Raw genomic sequence first — 21,865 nt, forward strand, 5'->3', positions numbered from 1 at the left:
TAAAAACGTGACTGTAGCGACTGACATAAACACACATGGCCATGACCCATGATCACCTAATCCCTTTTGACGTGTGTCCCTTCAAGGAAGTGGACTCACGCTGAGGTTTCATATCTTTTAAGCCTTTGGAGCGTGGAATTGTTATTTAAAATCTCAAAATAACTTTCGCTTCCATTTTGACGAACAATTTTTAGGTCAGTAGCTTATTCAACCCAAATGTTAACCAGTGTAAATGCAGATTTCACATATGAGTCACTTTTGAAAGACAACGTAAGGATGTTGGGTAGCATTGTTGCCTCACAACAAAAAGGTTACAGGTTTAAATCCCAGTTCAACTGAGAGCCTTTCCGTGTGGAGTTTGCATGCTATCTCCAAGTGCACGTCGATTCTCTCCAGGTACTCCAGACAGTATTTTCTGGCTAGAAACTGAAGATTGTCAGTGTCAAATGGCCCCCTCTCCTGCACCGAATTCCATAGACAAAATCCCCTATATGACAGTGTCCCAAAGGGTGTCCTTAAATGAAATGAGGGCTGTAAATGATGTCCCTGTATACCTCAATACAATACCAAGGCTTTCTTGCATATCTTCAAAGACACAGCAAATTAATAGGTGACAAACAGTGCTACAAAATGCAACTTCAACTTTCTCAATTAAGCAATAATGTGTTGATGTTCAATTTTAATTCAGTCCCCAGTGTTGGGCTGCCTTTGGCCCCAGGTTGCATTCTGGACATGCCTGCCTTAAGCATACCAGGAACACCTTCCCCACCGGTTTCATTTTTGCCCCTCACAGAGACATGTGGGCCTGACTTTTACTCTGGCCTGATAATGAGGTGGAATTTGCATATGTAAGATGAGGGAGGAAAGAGATAAATGAACTGTATGATGAAGACGTTGATCAGAAAGCTGTCAGAGCTCTCGGCAGCATCTCCTCGCTTTCTCTCTCTCTCTCTGAGCATGGTGGCTCCGGAGGAAGCTGAACTCTGCTTTCCCCACATCAACACCTCCTGTAGGAGGACGACAAGTCCTTACTTAGAGACCATGCTCACTTACACTGTGCTGTCCTGCATCACGATACTCACCGTGATCCTAAACCTGCTGGTCATCATCTCTATCTCGCACTTCAAGTAGAGTCACAATTTCTCCACATGGTTCCAGCATACGATTAAGTTTAGGTCTCTCATGCAACCATGTTTGAAAAATCCTTAAAGATTTTCTACTGCAGCTGTAAATGCACTTATCTGCTCTAGTTCTTCTAGTTTTTTTATATTGTTGGTTGTACATAGAACATCAGTGTTGTCAGTGTTGATTTTCTCTGATTTCAGGCAGCTCCACACCACCACCAACCTCCTCCTCCTCTCTCTGGCTGTCACTGACTTCCTCGTGGGTCTCTTGCAGATGCCACTTCTTCTCCTCCAAAACCAAGGCTGCTGGTTCTTGGGCGACATCATGTGTGTTGTGAATTATTTCTTTGCTGCCCTCCTTATCAATGTTTCAGTGGGATGCATGGTGCTCATATCAGTCGACCGCTATATAGCAATTTGTAACCCCATGTTTTACACAACCAGAGTCACTCTGACCAGAGTTAAACTCTGTATTTGTCTGTGTTGGATATGTTCCAGTGTGCAAAGCAGTTGGATATTCAGGGATGTCTTAAAACAGCCTGACATGTATATCACCTGCTATGGAAGTTGTGTAGTTGTAGTCGGTTTCGCTGAAGGATTTCTTACTATGATTGCCACGTTTTTAGGCCCCATTTTAGTCATATCAGTTCTGTATTTGAGAGTGTTTGTGGTGGCTGTGTCTCAGGCTCGGTCCATGCGCTCTCATGTCGCAGTGGTCAAAGTGGAGCGCTCCCAGACTGTAAAAGCAATGAAATCTGAGATTAAAGCAGCCAGGACTCTCGGTATTGTATTGGTAGTTTTTCTTCTCTGCACATGTCCATATTATTGTTTTGCTGCTGCAGCTGGGACTACCTCACTTGGGGCGTCATATTCGATCATTATGATTTGGTTACTCTACTTGAACTCGACCTTTAACCCTGTGATTTATGTCTTTTTCTACCCGTGGGTCAGAAAAACCATCAAACACATTTTTACTCTTCAGATTCTGCAGCCTGGCTCCTGTGAAGTAAGTGTGATGTAGAAGGAGAGAGACTGTGAAGAAAATATTAAATTAAATTGTGTGAACGCCTTCTGTTGATTGTGTCAAGCATTTTTGTTTTTGGAGGCAAAGAACTTTATGTGTTTTAAACGTGTGCATTTTAAAGAGAAAAAAAAAGTCCACAAAACGTTAGGTAAATTCTTCCTAAAATCAAAGCTTCTGGCACTGATGTCACCAGTAGTTCAGTGGAGTGTAGTAATTACACAAAGTGCATAAAGTGATGAGCAAAAACAAACGCTGGAAGAATGAAAAAATATGAATTGCATTAGAGCCACAAGCAAAGAAGACTGAAAGCACAGGAGTTACATATATTAAAAATAAAACTGTTGTATATTTTTAACTGTCCTTGATTCTAACATTACACAGTTATATTACAGTATGTATATGTGTATGGATATATATTAAGAAATCTCAACACAGTTCTATGAATTGCTTTTTGAATTTGAACCCATTTTGCTCATATACAGTACTGTGCAAAAGCCTAAAGCCAATATTAGTTTTAGTTTAGCAATGCTTAAATGACGATAAAGTATAATTATGTCTCAATCACATTAATGAAACACATTCAGAAAATACAGGAAACATGTATGAAGTTTAAAAATAACACACTTTTCAGAAAAAAGGATGGAAATGTCAAGTATTTAGCGTGACCTGCCCTTACATTTGAACAATAACACGACCCTGATTCTCTATATCTGCTGTGAAAAAGGTCTGTTACATCAGGTTTATTCAAGACATGCTTGTGCTTTACATACACAGTTTGTATGATTCTATGATCATTAATACACACTCAGTCACATCATTCCAATTCAAATGCCACTGACTACAGAATTTGGTACAACAAAAATGTGCATGGAGCCCTGAGACTTTAAATGTCCATAACAGTAAACAAATGTTCCCATATCTGGGAAACCAGTTTTTTTAGTAACATGTTTTTTTTCATGGGGAAAAATTAAGGATTTCAATATTGTGCAGTATTTTTAGAACGCCTGAACACAATTATATGAACATATTACTAATATACAACAGACCTAAAAAGGTGTAGATCAGTAAACCTTTGTCTAAAATGTGTTTTTCTTTACGTCCTGGTTGGCAGCCATGTTGTTTGTGAGAGGAAGTGACAAAGCGGCAAAGTCAGTGATAATGTGTCAAAGCTCATACAACCACATCTCAAAAAACCTGAAATATCCCTTTTATTAAGTAGTCCAAGTCCAGTGTTCTGTCATTAAATGTTTTTCAGACTGATCAGAAAAACTTTAAGTAGCAGTGAATTATTTCCCCCCAAAGTGGTAAAGTTGTGTTTAAATCACCATAGTGATCGGTATTAATGACAAGGGTCACACGTTGCTGCAGTGGCAAGCATTGTTGCCTCACAGCAAGAAGGGCCCCGGTTCAGATCCTGTATTTCACAGAGGGTGTTTCTGAGTGGAGTTTGCATGCTATCCCCAAGTGCACGTCCATTCTCCCCAGGTACTCCAGACAGTATTTTCTGGCTAGAACCTGAAAATTGTCAGTCAAATCGCCCGCTCTCCTGCACTGAATTCCATAGACAAAAATCGAAATCCTCTATATGAAAGTTTCCCAAAAGGTGTCCAAAGCGGAAATGAGGGCTGTAAATGCTGTCCCTGTATACTTCAATAACATACCAACACTCTCTTGCATATCTTCAAAGACACAGCACTTTAAAAGGTGACAATCTTTGACAAACCACAACTTGAACTTGCTTAAAGGTGGGGGTGGAGATACTGGAAAAACTGTTTAAGCCGGCTTGAATTCAAAAGTCCTAGCCCCTTTCTTCAGAGTTCCCCAGAGTTCTTGGAAGTAGCTTTTCCACAAAAACTTTCATTTGTAACCAACATCTATTGTTGGCAACTTTTCTGCCATAACGTTACTGCAACTGTCTTGTTGCATGTGCTAATAGTGCACAAATAGGTGTACACCCATAGGGGGTTGGATTAAATGGCAGTTGGATTGATGCATCATAATCCAATTCATTTGTTTGGGTCTTTCAATATGATTGGATGTTTTTTTACAGGCCTGTCTGTGCCACAGCTGACTGACATTTTTGCTTTTTGGGACCAACAGCCCGCTCTCCTGCACCAAATTCCATAGACAAAATCCACAATATGACAGGATCCCAAAGGGTGTCCTTAGATGAGGTGTCATTTTGGACATGCCTGCCTTAAGCGTACTAGTAACGCTTAGCCCACCAGTGCACACTAGGTGCCCTTTTAATTTTTGCACCTGCCCTTCCAAATGTCTCTGCACGCCACTGCATTTCATCTGTTTTAGCATGATGATGAGGTGGAATTTGCATATGTAAGATGAGGAAGGAAAGAGATAAAAAAAACTGTATGATGAAGACGTTGGATCAGAAAGCTGTCAGAGCTCTCGGCAGCATCTCTTCTCTCTCTCTCTGAACATGAAGGCTCCGGAGGAAGCTGAACTCTGCTTTCCCCACATCAACACCTCCTGCAGGAGGACGACGGGTCCTTACGTGGAGACCATGCTCACTTACACTGTGCTGTCCTGCATCACGATACTCACCGTGATCCTAAACCTGCTGGTCATCATCTCTATCTCACACTTCAAGTAGAGTCACAATTTCTCCACATGGTTCCAGCATACAAATAAATTTAGGTCTCTCATGCAACCATGTTTGAAAAATCATTAAATATTTACTACTTTAGCTATAAATGCACTTATCTGCTCTTGTAGTTCTCCTAGTTTTTTTATATTATTGGTTGTACATAGAACATCAGTTGTCAATGCTGATTTTCTCTGATTTCAGGCAGCTCCACACCACCACCAACCTCCTCCTCCTCTCTCTGGCTGTCGCTGACTTCCTCGTGGGTTTCCTGCAGATGCCACTTCTACTCCTCCACAACCAAGGCTGCTGGTTCTTGGGGGACGTCATGTGTGGCATGCATTACTTTTTAGGTTTCCTCGTTGTCAGCGTTTCAGTGGGATGCATGGTGCTCATATCAGTCGACCGCTATATAGCGATTTGTAACCCCATGTTTTACACCACCAGAGTCACTCTGGCCAGAGTTAAACTCTGTGTTTGTCTGTGTTGGATATTGTCTGGTGTACATGGCAGTTGGATATTGAGGGATGTCTTAAAACAGCCTGACATGTATAACACCTGCTATGGAAGTTGTGTAGTTGTGGTCAATTTCGCTGAAGGACTTGTTGATGTTATTGTCTCGTTTTTAGGCCCCACTTTAATCATAGCAGTTCTGTATTTGAGAGTGTTTGTGGTGGCTGTGTCTCAGGCTCGGGCCATGCGCTCTCACGTCGCAGTCGTCAAAGTGGAGCGTTCCCAGACTGTAAAAGCAATGAAATCTGAGATTAAAGCAGCCAGGACTCTCGGTATTGTAATGATAGTTTTTCTTCTCTGCTCATGTCCATATCACTGTTTTGCTGTTGCAGCTGAGGCTGCAATGCTTGGGGCGTCGTCTTCGGTCATTATGCTTTGGTTAATCTACTTAAATTCGACCTTTAACCCTGTGATATATGTCTTTTTCTACCCGTGGGTCAGAAAAACCATTAAGCACATTTTTACTCTTCAGATTCTACAGCCTGGCTCCCGTGAAGTGAGTGTAATGTAGAAGGAGAGAGAGACTCTGAAGAAAATATTAAATTGAAATGTGTGAAAGCCTTCTGTTGATTGTGTCAAGCAAGTCTGTTTACTGAATGCAAAGATCTTTGTGTGTTTTGATCCTGTGAATTAAAAAAAAAAAAAGCACAGGAGTAATATATAATAAAAATAAAACTGTTATATATTGTTAACTGTCCATAATTATGACATATTACAGTTACATTATAGTATTTATATGTGTGTATGGACATATATTAAGAAATCTGAACAAATTTTTGTGCATTGCTTTTTGAATTTGAGCCCATATTGCTCATATACAGTACTGTGCAAAAGCCATTATTAACCATTGTTTGTTGTTTTTGCAGTGCTGTATTAACCATACAGCAGAAAATACAGGAAATATGTATGTAGTTTAAAAATATAATTTTCTGAAAAAAATATTATTAAAGGAGTATCTAGTGTGACATGCCCTTACATTTGAACAATAACACAACCCTAATTCTCTATATCTGCTGTGAAAAAGGTTTGTTACATCAGGTTTATTGAAGACATGCTTGTGCTTTACATACACAATTTGTATGATTCTATGATCATTAATACATAAGACCAACTTTCAGTCACATCATTCCAATCCAAATGCTACTGACTAAAGAATTTGACAAATGCAACAGAAATGAGCATGGAGCCCTGAGACTTTAAATGTCCATCACGGTTGATGGTTAAAGGGAAAACATTTTTTTTTAGTAATAGGTTTATTTCATAGTGAAAAAATTATCGATTTAAATTATTATGTAGTATTTTTTTTCGAACACCACAGAACAATATAACAGACTTAAAAGGGTGTAGATAAGTAAACCTTTGTAAACTAAGTAAAGGGGCAAAGCGGCAAAGTCAGTGATAATGTGTCAACACCTCATACAAGTACACCTGAAGAAACCTGAAATATCCCTTTTATTAAGTTGTCCAAGTCCAGTGTTTCGTCATTAAATGTTTGTCAGACTGATCAGAAAAACTTTAAGTAGCAGTGAATTATTTCCCCGCAAAGTGGAAAAGTTGTGTTTGAATCACCAAAAGTATCAATATTAATGACAAGGTGTTAGGACCAGCTCAAAGGCCACAACAAAAGTGGGAGATGCACAAACAAACTTTGACAAAAGTAACATTTATTAAATAAATGTGCAAACATAGAAACAATGAGGTGTGTAAGTCAGAATCAGTGGTGCAGGTGAAGAGATTGCACGCTGGTTTCTGGGGAGGCGGGGTTAAATAGGCTGGGAAGCCTGGCCAGGTGCTATCAGTTACTCAATTAGCTCAGCCTGAGACCTGCAGGTAAAGGAGCAGAGCACCAGTATACAAGTAACAGGCTCTGGGCCGTCACACAAGGGTCACACATTGCTGCAGTGGCAAGCATTGTTGTTACGCGAGTGTTGTGTTTTTGGAATGATGCCTCAGGAAAAGAGTCAACAGCACAGTTTGGTCTCTGGTCCGTTTGTTACAGAAGTAAGTAAAATAAAGTACAAGACAGTTGCCTCACAGCAAGAAGGGCACCGGTTCAGACACTGCATTCCACAGAGGGTCTTTCTGAGTGGATGTTCTCCCCATGTGTGCATGGGTTCTCCCCAGGTTCTCTAGTTTTCTCCCACAGTCCAAAAACATGCAGATTTGGGGATTAGGTAAATTGGACACTCTCAAATGACCGTAGGTGTGAGAGTGAATGGTTGTTTGTCTCTATGTGTCCCTGTGATGTCCAGGGTGTACCCTGCCTTTCACCCTATGTCAGCTGAGATTGGCACAGCTCCCCCATGACCATTCATGTGGAGGATAAAAGTGGTAGAGGATGTGCAAACAGAACATTGGGTGCACGTGGACAGCGCATGGGCGAACTGAATGTACGCCCCACCTGTAGGTGGAGCATTAAGCCCCACTAATCAAGCAGAAAAACATTTTGACGACAGAAGAAGTAGTTGCCAAGGATATTTATCTTCTATCTTGGGGACCCTCAAACCGGCTGACACCCGACTCCCCTGCCCGACTGGCCTTTCAACTGTGAGATACTCATCAGATATGTGCGAGGGACCTGTAGGAAAGGTCTCTTCCTCTTTGGTAGGAATGCATCCTATTCCCTGCGGCCAGACTTGTACCGCAACCCAATGGTGAAGTGAGATACTACAGGACCCTGAGGCACGAGTATACCATGGTCTTTGATATGCACTTTGGCATGGACGGCATGTGTGCAGAAGTATACCAAGGCCTTAAGTGGACAGATCAGATATTTCCACCAATGTGACTCATACGTCCTTAAAAACGTGACTTTAGTGACTGACGTAAACACACATGGCAATGACCCATAATCACATGATTCTTTTTGACCTGTGTCCCTTCAAGGAAGTGGACTAACGCACTTTAAAAGGTGACAAACAGTGCGACAAAACCCAACATCAACTTGCTCAATTAAGCAATAATATGTTGATGTTCAATTTTAATTCAGTCCCCAGTGTCGGGCTGCCTTTGGCCCCAGGTTGCATTTTGGACATGCCTGCCTTAAGCATACTATAACACCTGCCCCACCGGTGCGCACTAGGTGCCCTCGTCATTTTTGCCCCTGTCTTTCCACATGTGTCTGCACGCCACTGCATTTCATCTGTTTTAGAATTGAGGATGCACATTCAAGCGTAGCAGGGGACTGTTTTTTTTACTCTGGCCTGATAATGAGGTGGAATTTGCATATGTAAGATGAGGAAGGAAAGAGATAAATTAATTGTATTATGAAGATGTTGGATCAGAAAGCTGTCAGAGCTCTCAGCAGCATCTCCTCTCTCTCTCTCTCTCTCTCTCTCTCTGAACATGGAGGCTCAGGAGGAAGCTGAACTCTGCTTTCCCCACATCAACACCTCCTGCAGGAAGACGACGGGTCCTTACGTGGAGACCATGCTCACTTACACTGTGCTGTCCTGCATCACGATACTCACGGTGATCCTAAACCTGCTGGTCATCATCTCTATCTCACACTTCAAGTAGAGTCACAATTTCTCCACATGGTTCCAGCATACAATTAAATTTAGGTCTCTCATGCAACCATGTTTGAAAAATCCTTAAAGATTTGCAACTATAGCTATAAATGCACTTATTTGCTCTTGTAGTTCTTCTAGTATTATATATTGTTAGTTGTACATAGAACATCAGTGTTGTCAGTGTTGTTTTTTTCTGATTTCAGGCAGCTCCACACCACCACCAACCTACTTCTCCTCTCTCTGGCTGTCGCTGACTTCCTTGTGGGTCTCCTGCAGATGCCACTTCTTCTCCTCCAAAACCAAGGCTGCTGGTTCTTGGGTGACGTCATGTGTGTCGTGCATTATTTCTTCGCTGCCCTCCTTGTCAACGTTTCAGTGGGAAGCATGGTGCTCATATCAGTTGACCGCTATATAGCAATTTGTAACCCCATGTTTTACACCACCAGAGTCACTCTGACCAGAGTTAAACTCTGTATTTGTCTGTGTTGGATATATCCCGTTGTGCATGGCAGTTGGATATTTAGGGATGTCTTAAAACAGCCTGACATGTATATCACCTGCTATGGAAGTTGTGTAGTTGTGGTCGGTTTTGCTGAAGGACTTGTTACTATGATTGCCACGTTTTTAGGCCCCATTTTAATCATATCAGTTCTGTATTTGAGAGTGTTCGTGGTGGCTGTGTCTCAGGCTCGGGCCATGCGCTCTCACGTCGCAGTCGTCACAGTGGAGCGTTCCCAGACTGTAAAAGCAATGAAATCTGAGATTAAAGCTGCCAGAACCCTCGGTATTGTATTGGTAGTTTTTCTTCTCTGCTCATGTCCATATTATTGTTTTGCTGCTGCAGCTGAGACCTCGCTTGGGGCGTCATATTCGGTCATTATGCTTTGGTTAATCTACTTAAATTCGACCTTTAACCCTGTGATTTATGTCTTTTTCTACCCGTGGGTCAGAAAAACCATTAAACACATTTTTACTCTACAGATTCTGCAGCCTGGCTCCCGTGAAGTGAGTGTGATGTAGAATGAGAGAGACTCTGAAGAAAATATTAAATTCAAATGTGTGAAAGCCTTCTGTTGATTGTGTCAAGCATTTCTGTTTACTGGATGCAAAGATCTTTGTGTGTTTTAATCCTGTGAAATAAGAAAAATTGGCCAAAAAAAGTTGAGTGATGAAAGATGAAAGAGTGATGAGCAATAACACAAATTATTATGAATTAACATGATTATTAAATGCTTTATATATGTATAAATATATATAGTATGTGTATGTACATACATTAGTAGCCTAAAAACTGTAAGAATAAAAAATAATGAATTGCATTAGCGCCACAAGCAAAGAAGACTGAAAGCACAGAAGTAACAGACAACAATAAAACTGTTATGTATTGCTAACTGACCCTAATTCTAAGATTACAGTTACATTATCGTATTCATGTGTGTATGACATATATTAAGGAATCTGAACACATTTCTGTGCTTGCTTTTTGAATTTGAACCCATTTTCCCTGATACAGTACTGAGCAAAAGCCTTTATTAACCATTGTTTGTTGTTTTAGCAGTGCTGTATTAACCATACAGCATAATTAAGTCTCAACATATCCAGACAATACAGGAAACATGTATGTAGTTTAAAAATAACAACATTTTGAGAATTTAAAAAAAAATGTTTTATTAAAGGAGTATTTCGAGTGGCCTTACATTTGAACAATAACATGACCCTGATTCTGTTACATCAGGTTTATTCAAGACTTGTGCTTTACATACACATGTTGTATGATACTATAATCATTAATACATGTGACCAACTTTCAGTCACATCATTCCAATCCAAATGCCACTGACTACAGAATTACAACAGAAATGTGCATGGAGCCCTGAGACTTTCAATGTCCATAACTGTTGATGGTTGACGGGAAACCACTTTTTTCAGTAACATGTTTGTTTTATAATGAAAAAAGTAAGGATTTATATGATTATGTAGTATTTTTTAGAACACCTGAATGAAATTGCATGAACCTTTCTTTACGCCATATGGCAGCCATATTGTGTGTGAGAGGAAGTGGCAAAGCAGCAAAGTCACTGATAATGTGTCAAAACCTCATACAACTACACCTCAAAAAACCTGAAACATCCCTTTTATTAAGTTGTCCAAGTACAGTGTTCTGCCATGAAATGTTTGTCAGACTGACAATAATTCACTGCTACTTAATTAGCAGTGAATTATTTCCCCTCCAAAGTGGAAAAGTTGTGTTTGAATCACCAAAATGATCGATAATAATGACAAGGGTCACACGTTGCTGCAGTGGCAAACATTGTTGCCTCACAGCAATAAGGGCCCCCGGTTCAGATCCTGCATTCCACAGGGGGTTGCCCAGGTTCTCTAGTTTCCTCCCACAGTCCAAAAACACGCATCTTTGGGGATTAGGTAAATTAGACACTCTAAATTGACCATAGGAGTGAGTGTGAGAGTGAATGGTTGTTTGTCTCTAGCTATGTATGGCCCTGCGATGGACTGGCGAACTGTCCAGGGTGTACCCTGCCTTTCACCGTATGTCAGCTGAGATTGGCACAGCTCCCCCAATGACCCTCATGTGGAGGATAAAGCGGTAGTTGATGTGCAAAGAGTGTGTTGGGTGCGCGTAGACAGTGCATAGGCAAACTGATTGTCCGACCTCCCAGTAGGTGGAGCATTAAGCCCTGCTCATCAAGCAGAAAAAAACATTTCGATAACAGAAGAAGTAGTCGCTAGGATAGTCATCCAAGCCGGGACCCCCGAACCGGCTGACACCCTAACTCCCCTGCTTGACGGGCCTTTCAGCTGTGAGACGCTCGAACCAGACATGTCCAAGGGAGCAGTAGCATCGTTCTCTCCTTCTTTGGTAGGAGTGTGTCCTATTTCCTTAAAAACGTGACTGTAGTGAATGACATATAAACACATGGGCATGACCCATGATCACATAATCTCTTTTGTCTAGTGTCCCTTCAAGGAAGTGGACTCACACTGAGGTGTCATATCTTTTAAGCCTTTGGGGTGTGGAATTGGGATATAAAATCTCAAAATAACTTTTGCTCCTATTTTGGCCTAACAATTTTTAGGTCAGTAGCTTATTTTGCCAATCATCCAAGGGCTCGCTCCCAAAACAAAATCTATCCTTGTTTATGGCATTGTTACGCCCCCTTAAAGAACAGGGGATGCAGGAGTAACAATGTAAAAGCAAAACCTTGGGATATTTTAAAAGAAGAAAGAAATTTGAAAATACTGGTGGATGCTGGTCTTCCTGCTGGGCATTGCTGCCTGACACACCTCCACCGGTATCCTAGTGCAAGTGTGCACCTCTGAACACCAAAAAAGCTTGCTGCAAGGCCTGAGTCCCTCACCTGTCACTCACTCTACCCATGGGCAATGGCTACTGAGACGTCTCTGGGGGTCGTCAGGTGGGAGCCTTCCTTCTTCGGTGTTTCGCCTTCTTACTCCCACTACACCTCCGGGAGGCTAGGCGGTGAACTCTGGTGTCCCAGTGTCACCCCCAGTGCCAGTTTACACTGCCCCTATACAACCCGAACAGCACTGCTACGTTCAACTAACCCAGGCTCCGTTCGTTCAAGCTCCAGGTAGTGGCCAGTGCTGATACTGCATAATAGTGTCGTCTGCTGGGGCCCTAGGTGTTATGTTGCCCCCAACTCCTATCCTTCCTCCTTAGCCACAGCAAAAAGCTGCCCTTCTCTGCCTTTGTGCACCCCATGTCCTGGAGCAGGCGAACAGTCGAGGACCCGACAAAGCCCCTGCATCCTACTTCAACAGGGAACGTGAGGGCTTTCCAGCCAGCCTCTGCAATCTTTTACCAGGTCTGCGTACCTGGACCACTTCCGCTTGTTGGCAGCCTCCATGCCCTCCTCCCACGGGACCGTGAGCTCCACCAGCAGGATGGTTTTGCGTGGTTCTGACCATATGATCGGGTCCGGCCGGAGAGATGTGTCTACGATCTCTCTGGGGAATTGGAGCTGCCTCCCCAGGTCGACCCTCATGGTCCACTCACCGCCTGGTGAGAGGCCTGTTGGTGCTACTCTCTGGTGAGGAGGGTTGACGTTCTCTCCGGCCCTTGCGAACAGGATAGGATGTCTCACTGGAGTGGAAGGTCTGCTGCCTCCTGTCTGCATGACTCTGTCACCTCTGCCAGCTTCCTCAGCACCTGGTCGTGTCGCCACCTGTAGCGGCCTTGGGATAACGCCGTCTTACAGCCTGACAGGATGCGCTGGAGGCTTGCATTGCTGGTACCGCAGAGGGGACAAATAGAAGAAAGGAAGAGACAAACTGTAACATAACCGTATATAACAAGTTTATTTACAGTGAATTAGCATCTTGTAAACTTTAAGCGAGCTGCTCAAAAAGTAACTGATTGACTGTTGCTAATAAGAAAAAGGTTGAATGGAGTAAACCTCAATACCTCAATAACACACCAAGGCTTTCTTGCATATCTTAAAAGACACAGCACTTTAAAAGGTGACAGACATTGCACAAAATGTGACTTGAACTTGCTTAATTAAGCAATAATATGTTAATGTTTTGGGAGGAGGCTCTGGGTAGACCTAGGACAAGGTGGAGAGATTACATCTCCACTCTGGCCTGGGAACGCCTTTAGAATCCCTCAGTCGGAGCTGGTCAATGTGGCTCGGGAAAAGGAAGTTTGGGGTCCCTTGCTGAAACTGCTGCCCCCGCGACCCGGCCCCGGATAAACGGAGGATGATGATGTTAATGTTCAATTTCAATTCAGTCCCCAGTGTCGGGCTGCCTTTGGGCCCAGGTTGCATTTTGGACATGCCTGCCTTAAGCGTACTAGTAACGCCTGCCCCACCAGTGCGCACTAGGTGCCCTTTTCCTTTTTGCCCCTGCCTTTCCAACATATCTCTGCACGCCACTGCATCTCATCTGTTTTGGAATTGAGGTTGCACATTCAGGCGAAGCAGGGGACTGTTTTTTTACTCTAGCCTTATGATGAGGTGGAATTTGCATATGTAAGATGAGGAAGAAAAGAGATAAATGAACTGTATGATGAAGATGTTGGATCAGAAAGCTGTCAGAGCTCTCGGCAGCATCTCCTCTCTCTCTGTGAACATGGAGGCTCCGGAGGAAGCTGGACTCTGCTTTCCCCACATCAACACCTCTTGCAGAAAGATGACAGGTCCTTACGTGGAGACTATGCTCACTTACACTGTGCTGTCCTGCATCACGATACTCACCGTGATCCTAAACCTGCTGGTCATCATCTCTATCTCGCACTTCAAGTAGAGTCAAATTTCTCCACATGATTCCAGCATACGATTAAATTTAGGTCTCTCATGCAACCATGTTTGAAATATCCTTAAAGATTGTCTACTATAGCTATAAATGCACTTATCTGCTCTTGTAGTTCTTCTAGTTTTCTATATTGTTGGTTGTACATAGAACATCAGTTGTCAGTGAGGATTTTCTTTGATTTCAGGCAGCTCCACACCACCACCAACCTCCTCCTCCTCTCTCTGGCTGTCGCTGACTTCCTCGTGGGTCTCCTGCAGATGCCACTTCTTCTTCTAAACAACCAAGGCTGCTGGTTCTTGGGTGACGTCATGTGTGTTGTGCATTATTTCTTCGCTGGCCTCGTTGTCAGCGTTTCAGTGGGATGCATGGTGCTCATATCAGTTGACCGCTATATAGCAATTTGTAACCCCATGTTTTACACCACCAGAGTCACTCTGACCAGAGTTAAACTCTCTGTTTGTCTGTGTTGGATATTTTCTGTTGTACATTGCAGTTGGATATTGAGGGATGTCTTAAAACAGCCTGACATGTATAACACATGCTATGGAAGTTGTGTAGTTGTGGTCGGTTTTGCTGAAGGACTTGTTGATATTATTGCCACGTTTTTAGGCCCCATTTTAATCATAGCAGTTCTGTATTTGAGAGTGTTTGTGGTGGCTGTGTCTCAGGCTCGGGCCATGCGTTCTAACATTGCAGTCGTAATTGTGGAGCGTTCCCAGACTGTAAAAGCAATGAAATCTGAGATTAAAGCAGCCAGGACTCTCGGTATTGTACTGGTAGTTTTTCTTTTCTGCTCATGTCCATATCATTGTTTTGCTATTGCAGCTGAGGCTGCCTTGCTTGGGGCGTCATATTCTATCATTATGGTTTGGTTACTCTACTTAAACTCAACCTTTAACCCTGTGATTTATGTCTTTTTCTACCCGTGGGTCAGAAAAACCATCAAACACATTTTTACTCTTCAGATTCTGCAGCCTGGTTCCCGTGAAGTGAGTGTGATGTAGAAAGAGAGAGACTGTGAAGAAAATATAAAATTCAAATGTGTGAACGCCTTCTGTTGATTTTGTCAAGCAAGTCTGTTTACTGGAGGCAAAGATTGTTATGTGTTTCAATAGAAATGGCCCACAACACTTCCTAAAATCAAAGCCACTGGCACTGATGTCATCAGTAGTTTAGTGGAGTGTAGTAATTGCACAATGTAAATGAGTGATGAGCAATAACACAAATAATTATGAATTAACATTATTATTAAATGCTTTATATATGTATAAATATATGTAGTATGTCTTTGTACATACATTAGTAGCCTAAAAACTGTAAGAATAAAAAAATTTGAAATGCATTAGTGCCACAAGCAAAGACTGAAAGCACAGAAGTAACAGACAATGAAAATAAAACTGTTATATATTGCAAACTGACCCTAATTCTACCATTACAGTTACATTATCGTATTTATGTGTGTATGACATATATTAAGAAATCTGAACACATTTCTGTGCTTGCTTTTTGAATTTGAACCCATTTTCCCTGATACAGTAATGAGCAAAAGCCTTTATTAACCATTGTTTGTTGTTTTAGCAGTGCTGTATTAACCATACAGCATAATTAAGTCTCAACATATCCAGACAATACAGGAAACATGTATGTAGTTTAAAAATAACAACATTTTGAGAATTTTTATTTTATTAAAGGAGTATTTCGAGTGGCCTGCCCTTACATTTGAACAATAACGTGACCCTGATTCTCTATATCTGCTGTGAAAAAGGTCTGTTACATCAGGTTTATTCAAGAAATGCTTGTGCTTTACATACACATGTTATATGATACTATGATCATTAATACATGAGACCAACTTTCATTCACATAATTCCAATCCAAATGCCAATGACGACAGAATTTTAGAAGTAATACAAAAATGTGCATGGAGCCCTGAGACTTTCAATGTCCATAACTGTTGATGGTTGAGGGGATGGTTTTTTGAGTAACATGTCTGTTTCATGATGAAAAATTGAAGGATTTAAATGATTATGTAGTATTTTTTAGAACACCTGAATAAAATTGCATGAACATATTATTCATATATAACAGACTTAAAAGGGTGTAGATAAGTAAACCTTTGTCTAAAATGTGTATTTCTTTATGTCCTAGTTGGCAGCCATATTGTGTGTGAGAGGAAGTGGCAAAGCAGCAAAGTCAGTGATAATGTGTCAAAACCTCATAAAACTACACCTCAAAAAACCTGAAATATCCCTTTTATTAAGTTGTCCAAGTCCAGTGGTCTGTCATTAAAAGTCAGATTGATTAGAAAAACTTAAAGTAGCATTGAATTATTTCCCCCTTATAGTGGAAAAGTTGTCTTTGCATCAACAAAATGATCGATATTAATAACAAGGGTCACACATTGCTGCAATGGTAAGCATTGTTGCCACAGAGCAAAAAGGGCCCCGGTTCAGATCCTGCATTCCCCAGAGGGTCTCGATGAGTGGAGTTTGCATGTTCTCCCCATGTGTGCATGTGTTTTCCCCAGGTTCTCTAGTTTCCTCCCACAGTCCAAAAACATGCAGATTTGGGGATTAGGTAAATTAGACACTCTAAATTGACTGTAGGTGTGAGAGTGAATGGTTATTTTGTCTCACTGTGTCCCTGTGATGGACTGGCAATGTGTCCAGGGTGTACCCCACCTTTCACCCTATGTCAGCTGAGATTGGCACAGCTCCCCCCATGAGCCTCATGTGGAGGATAAAGCAGTAGATGATGCGAATGGACAGCGCATGTGCAAACTGAACCTCCACCCCCCCAGTTGGTGAAGCATTAAGCCCTGCTCATCAAGCAGAAAAAAAACATTTCGACAACAGAAGAAGTAGTCGCTAGGATAGTCATCCGAGCCTCGGCCTGGCCACCCTCGAACCGGCTGACACCCCAACTCCCCTGCCTGACGGGCCTTTCAGCTGTGAGACGCTCGAACCAGACATGTCCAAGGTAGCAGTAGCATTGTTCTCTTCTTCTTTGGTAGGAGTGTGTCCTTTTTTGTGCGTCCGGACTTGTACCGCCACTCCATGGTGACGTGAGATACTACAGGACCCTGATGCATGAGTATACTAGTCCTGGTCCATGCAGCACGTGTGCGGAAGTATATCAAGGCCTTAAGTGGACAGATCAGATATTCCTAACAATGCGACTTGTACGTCCTTAAAAACGTGACTGTAGTGAATGACATATACACATGGGCATGACCCATGATCACATAATCCCTTTCGACCAGTGTCCCTTCAAGGAAGTTGACTCACACTGAGGTGTCATATCTTTTAAGCCTTTGGGGTGTGGAATTGGAATATAGAATCTCAAAATAACGTTTGCTCCCATTTTGGCCTAACAATTTTTAGGTCAGTAGCTTATTTTGCCAATCATCCAAGGGCTCGCTCCCAAAAAAAATCTATTCTTGTTTATGGCATTGTTACGTCCCTTTAAAGACCAGGGGATGCAGGAGTAACAATGTAAAAGCAAAACCTTGGGATATTTTAAAAGACAAAAGGAAGAGACAAACTGTAACATAACCGTATATAAAAAGTTTTTTTTACAGTGAATTAGCATCTTGTAAACTTAAAGCGAGCTGCTCAAAAAGTAGCTGATTGGCCGTTGCTAATAAGAAAAAATGTTGAAAGTTTCCAAAGCTGCACAGAAAAAACATTGTTCAGTGGCTCGCAAGCTCACAGGCTATCTGCATGGCTCCAAAAAGAGAGCGAGTACCATCCCAGCTTAGCCACAGCTTGATTGCTGAATTGGAGGCACCTGTGGAACAAGCAGAATGGGTGGACCCAAAAAGCACATAGCACACACAGGAAAGAGGATGTCTCACATAGCACACTGACACATAACAGGCATCGTCAAATATATTGGCTTAAGTGTGTCAACAGACAGTATTTTCTGGCTAGAACCTTAAGACTGTCAGTGTCAAATGGCTCGCTCTCCAGCACCAAATTCCATAGACAAATCCCCAAATTGAGAGTGTCCCAAAAGGTGTCCTTAGAGGAAATGAGGGCTGTAAATGATGTCTCTGTGTAACTCAATAACATACCAAGGCTTTCTTGCATATCTTAAAAGACACAGCACTTTAAAAGGTGACAGACATTGCACAAAACGCGACTTGAACTTGCTTAATTAAGCAATACTATGTTGATGTTCAACTTCAATTCAGTCCCTAGTGTCGGGCTGCCTTTGGCCCCAGGTTGCATTTTGGACATGCCTGCCATAACCGTACTAGAAACGCCTGCCCCACCACTGCGCACTAGGTGCCCTTTTCATTTTTGCCCCTGCCCTTCCAAAATATCTCGGCACGGGTTACACATTCAGGCATAGCAGGGGACTGTTTTTTTACTCTGGAGTTATGATGAGGTGGAATTTGCATATGTAAGATGAGAAAGGAAAGAGATAAAGTAACTGTATGATCAAGACGTTGGATCAGAAAACTGTCAGAGCTCTCGGCAGTATCTCCTCTCTCTCTCTCTCTCTCAACATGGAGGGTCCGGAGGAAGCTGAACTCTGCTTTCCCTACATCAACACCTCCTGCAGGAGGACGACGGGTCCTTACGTAGAGACCATGCTCACTTACACTGTGCTGTCCTGCATCACGATACTCACCGTGATCCTCAACCTGCTGGTCATCATCTCAATCTCACACTTCAAGTAGAGTCACAATTTCTCCACGTGGTTTTTGCATACGATTAAATTTAGGTCTCTCAAGCAACCATGTTTGAAAAATCCTTAAAGATTTGCTACTTTAGCTTTAAATGCACTTATCTGCTCATGTAGTTCTCCTAGTATTATATATTGTTGGTTGTACATAGAACATCAGTTTTGTCAGTGATGATTTTCTTTGATTTCAGGCAGCTCCACACCACCACCAACCTCCTCCTCCTCTCTCTGGCTGTCGCAGACTTCCTCGTGGGTCTCCTGCAGATGCCACTTCTTCTCCTCCACAACCAAGGCTGCTGGTTCTTGGGCGACATCATATGTGTAGTGCATTATTTTCTCGCTGCCCTCGTTGTCAGCGTTTCAGTGGGAAGCATGGTGCTCATATCAGTCGACCGCTATATAGCAATTTGTAACCCCATGTTTTACACCACCAGAGTCACTCTGACCAGAGTTAAACTCTGTGTTTCTCTGTGTTGGATATTTTCCGGTGTACATGGCAGTTGGATATTCAGGGATGTCATAAAACAGCCTGACATGTATAACACATGCTATGGAAGTTGTGTAGTTGTGATCGGTTTCGCTGAAGGACTTGTTGATATTATTGCCACGTTTTTAGGCCCCATTTTAGTCATAGCAGTTCTGTATTTGAGAGTGTTCGTGGTGGCTGTGTCTCAGGCTCGGGCCATGCGCTCTCACGTGGCAGTCGTCACAGTGGAGCGTTCCCAGACTGTAAAAGCAATGAAATCGGAGATTAAAGCAGCCAGGACTCTCGGTATTGTATTGATAGTTTTTCTTCTCTGCTCATGTCCATATCATTGTTTTGCTGTTGCAGCTGGGACTGCCTTGCTTGGGGCTTCATCTTCGGTCATTATGCTTTGGTTAATCTACTTAAACTCAACCTTTAACCCTGTGATTTATGTATTTTTCTACCCGTGGGTTAGAAAAACCATTAAACACATTTTTACTCTTCAGATTCTGCAGCCTGGCTCCCGTGAAGTGAGTGTGATGTAGAAGGAGAGAGAGACTCTGAAGAAAATATTAAATTCAAATGTGTGAACGCCTTCTGTTGATTGTGTCAAGCATGTCTGTTTACTGGATGCAAAGATCTTTGTGTTTAATCCTGTGAATTAAAAAATAAAAAAAATGGCCACAAATTGTTAGGTAAATTCTACCTAAAATCAAAGTCACTGGCACTGATGTCACCAGTAGTTCAGTGTAGTGTGGCAATTACACAAAGCACATGAGTGATGAGCAATAACACAGATAATTATGAATTAACATTATTATTAAATGCTTTATAAGGGATGTGTATGGACATACATAAGCAGCCTAAACACTGCACGAATACAAAAAAATGATGAATTGCATTAGAGCCACAAGCAAAGAAGACTGTAAACTGTTATATATTGTTAACTGTCCCTAATTGTAACATATTACCGTTTCATTATAGTATTTGTATGTGTGTATGGACATATATTAAGACACCTGAACACATTTCACAAAAAGCATTGTGCATTGCTTTTGAATTTGAACCCATTTTGCTAATATACAGTACTGTGCAAAAGCCATTATTAATTAAGTCTCAACACATCCAGAAAATACAGGAAACATGTGCTGTATGCAGTTTAAACATAACAAAATGATCAGGAAAAAAAATATTTTTAAAGAAGTATTTAGTGTGACCTGCCCTTACATTTGAACAATAACACGGCTCTGTTTCTCTATATCTGCTGTGAAAAAGGTCTGTTAACCCAGGTTTATTCAAGACATGCTTGTGCTTTACATACACATGTATAATTCTTTGATCATCAATACATGAAACCAACTTTCAGTCACATCATTCCAATCCAAATGCCACTGACTACAGAACAACACAAATGGGAATGGAGACCTGAGAGTTGAAATGTCCATAACAGTTGATGGCTTCATTGTGAAAAAAAATTATGGATTTCAATATTATGCAGTATTTTTTTTAGAAAACCTGAAATATCCCTTTTATTAAGTTGTCCGTGTCCAGTGTTCTGTCATTAAATGTTTGTCAGACTGATCAGAAAAACTTTAAGTAGCAGTGAATTATTTACCCCCCAAAGTGGAAAAGTTGCGTTCTAATCACCAAAATAATCGATATTAATGACAAGGGTCACTTGTTGCTGCAGTGGTAAGCATTGTTGCCTTATAGCAAGAAGGGCCCCGGTTCAGATCCTGCATTCCACAGAGAGAATTTTTGAGTGGAGTTTGCATTTTCTCCCCATGTGCAAGTTTATTCCCACAGTCCAAAACATGCAGATTTAGGAATTAGGTCAATTGGACACTGTAAATTGACTGTAGGTGTGAGATTGATGGTTGTTTGTCTCAATGTGTCCCTGTGATGGACGGGAAATCTGTTCATTGTGTACCCTGCCTTTCACCCTATGTCAGCTGAGATTGGCACAGCTCACCCCATGACCCTCATGTGGAGGATAAAGCGGTAGATGATGCGCAAAGAGCGCTTTGGGTGAAGGTGGATAGCGCATGTGCAAACTGAACATCCACTGCCCCGGTAGGTGGAGCATTAAGCCCTGCTCATCAAGCAGAAAAAACATTTCGACAACAGAAGAAATAGTTGCTAAGATAGTCATCCGAGTGTCGGCCTGGCGAACTTCGAACTGGCTGACATCCCGACTCCCCTGCCTGACGGGCCTTTCAGCTGTGAGACACTCGAACCAGACATGTCCAAGAGAGGAGTAACATTGTTCTCTTCTTCTTTGGTAGGAGTGTGTCCTATTTCTTGCATCCAGACTTGTACTACCACCCAATGGTGAAGTGAGATACTACAGGACCCTGACGCATGAGTATACCATTCCGGGTCCACGTGGCACGTGCACGGAAGTATACCAAGGCCTTAAGTGGACAGATCAGATATTCCCAACAATGGGACTTGTACATCCGGGGGAGTATAACAGTCTGGGTCCATGCAGCACGTGCGTGGAAGTATACCAAGGCCTTAAGTGGACAGATTAGATATTCCTAACAATGTGACTTGTACGTCCTTAAAAATGTGACAGTAGTGAATGACATACACATGGGCATGACCCATGATCACATAATCCCTTTTGACCAGTGT

General features: G+C 42.0%; 5 protein-coding genes across 5 annotated transcripts; all 5 read left to right on the top strand.

Annotated features, from left to right (window-relative positions):
* Positions 1-957: 957 nt before the first annotated feature.
* On the top strand, positions 958-2,145 carry LOC131475041 (trace amine-associated receptor 13c-like). The gene is made up of 2 exons (XM_058652853.1): positions 958-1,127; positions 1,326-2,145. The coding sequence occupies exons 1-2, from the start codon at positions 958-960 to the stop codon at positions 2,143-2,145; spliced, it is 990 nt and encodes a 329-aa protein (XP_058508836.1).
* Positions 2,146-4,585: 2,440 nt separating this feature from the next.
* On the top strand, positions 4,586-5,774 carry LOC131455518 (trace amine-associated receptor 8a-like). The gene is made up of 2 exons (XM_058623193.1): positions 4,586-4,755; positions 4,955-5,774. Exons 1-2 carry the CDS (start codon positions 4,586-4,588, stop codon positions 5,772-5,774), a joined length of 990 nt encoding a protein of 329 aa, XP_058479176.1.
* Positions 5,775-8,608: 2,834 nt separating this feature from the next.
* LOC131475048 (trace amine-associated receptor 13c-like) lies at positions 8,609-9,795 on the top strand. The gene is made up of 2 exons (XM_058652866.1): positions 8,609-8,778; positions 8,979-9,795. Exons 1-2 carry the CDS (start codon positions 8,609-8,611, stop codon positions 9,793-9,795), a joined length of 987 nt encoding a protein of 328 aa, XP_058508849.1.
* Positions 9,796-13,830: 4,035 nt separating this feature from the next.
* On the top strand, positions 13,831-15,074 carry LOC131475053 (trace amine-associated receptor 13c-like). Its single transcript, XM_058652879.1, has 2 exons — positions 13,831-14,057; positions 14,255-15,074. The coding sequence occupies exons 1-2, from the start codon at positions 13,831-13,833 to the stop codon at positions 15,072-15,074; spliced, it is 1,047 nt and encodes a 348-aa protein (XP_058508862.1).
* A 3,509-nt stretch (positions 15,075-18,583) lies between these two features.
* On the top strand, positions 18,584-19,773 carry LOC131475063 (trace amine-associated receptor 8a-like). Its single transcript, XM_058652890.1, has 2 exons — positions 18,584-18,753; positions 18,954-19,773. The coding sequence occupies exons 1-2, from the start codon at positions 18,584-18,586 to the stop codon at positions 19,771-19,773; spliced, it is 990 nt and encodes a 329-aa protein (XP_058508873.1).
* The last annotated feature ends 2,092 nt before the right edge of the window (positions 19,774-21,865 follow it).

Source organism: Solea solea, chromosome 2 (genome assembly GCF_958295425.1).
Source record: "Solea solea chromosome 2, fSolSol10.1, whole genome shotgun sequence".
Lineage (NCBI taxonomy): Eukaryota > Metazoa > Chordata > Actinopteri > Pleuronectiformes > Soleidae > Solea > Solea solea.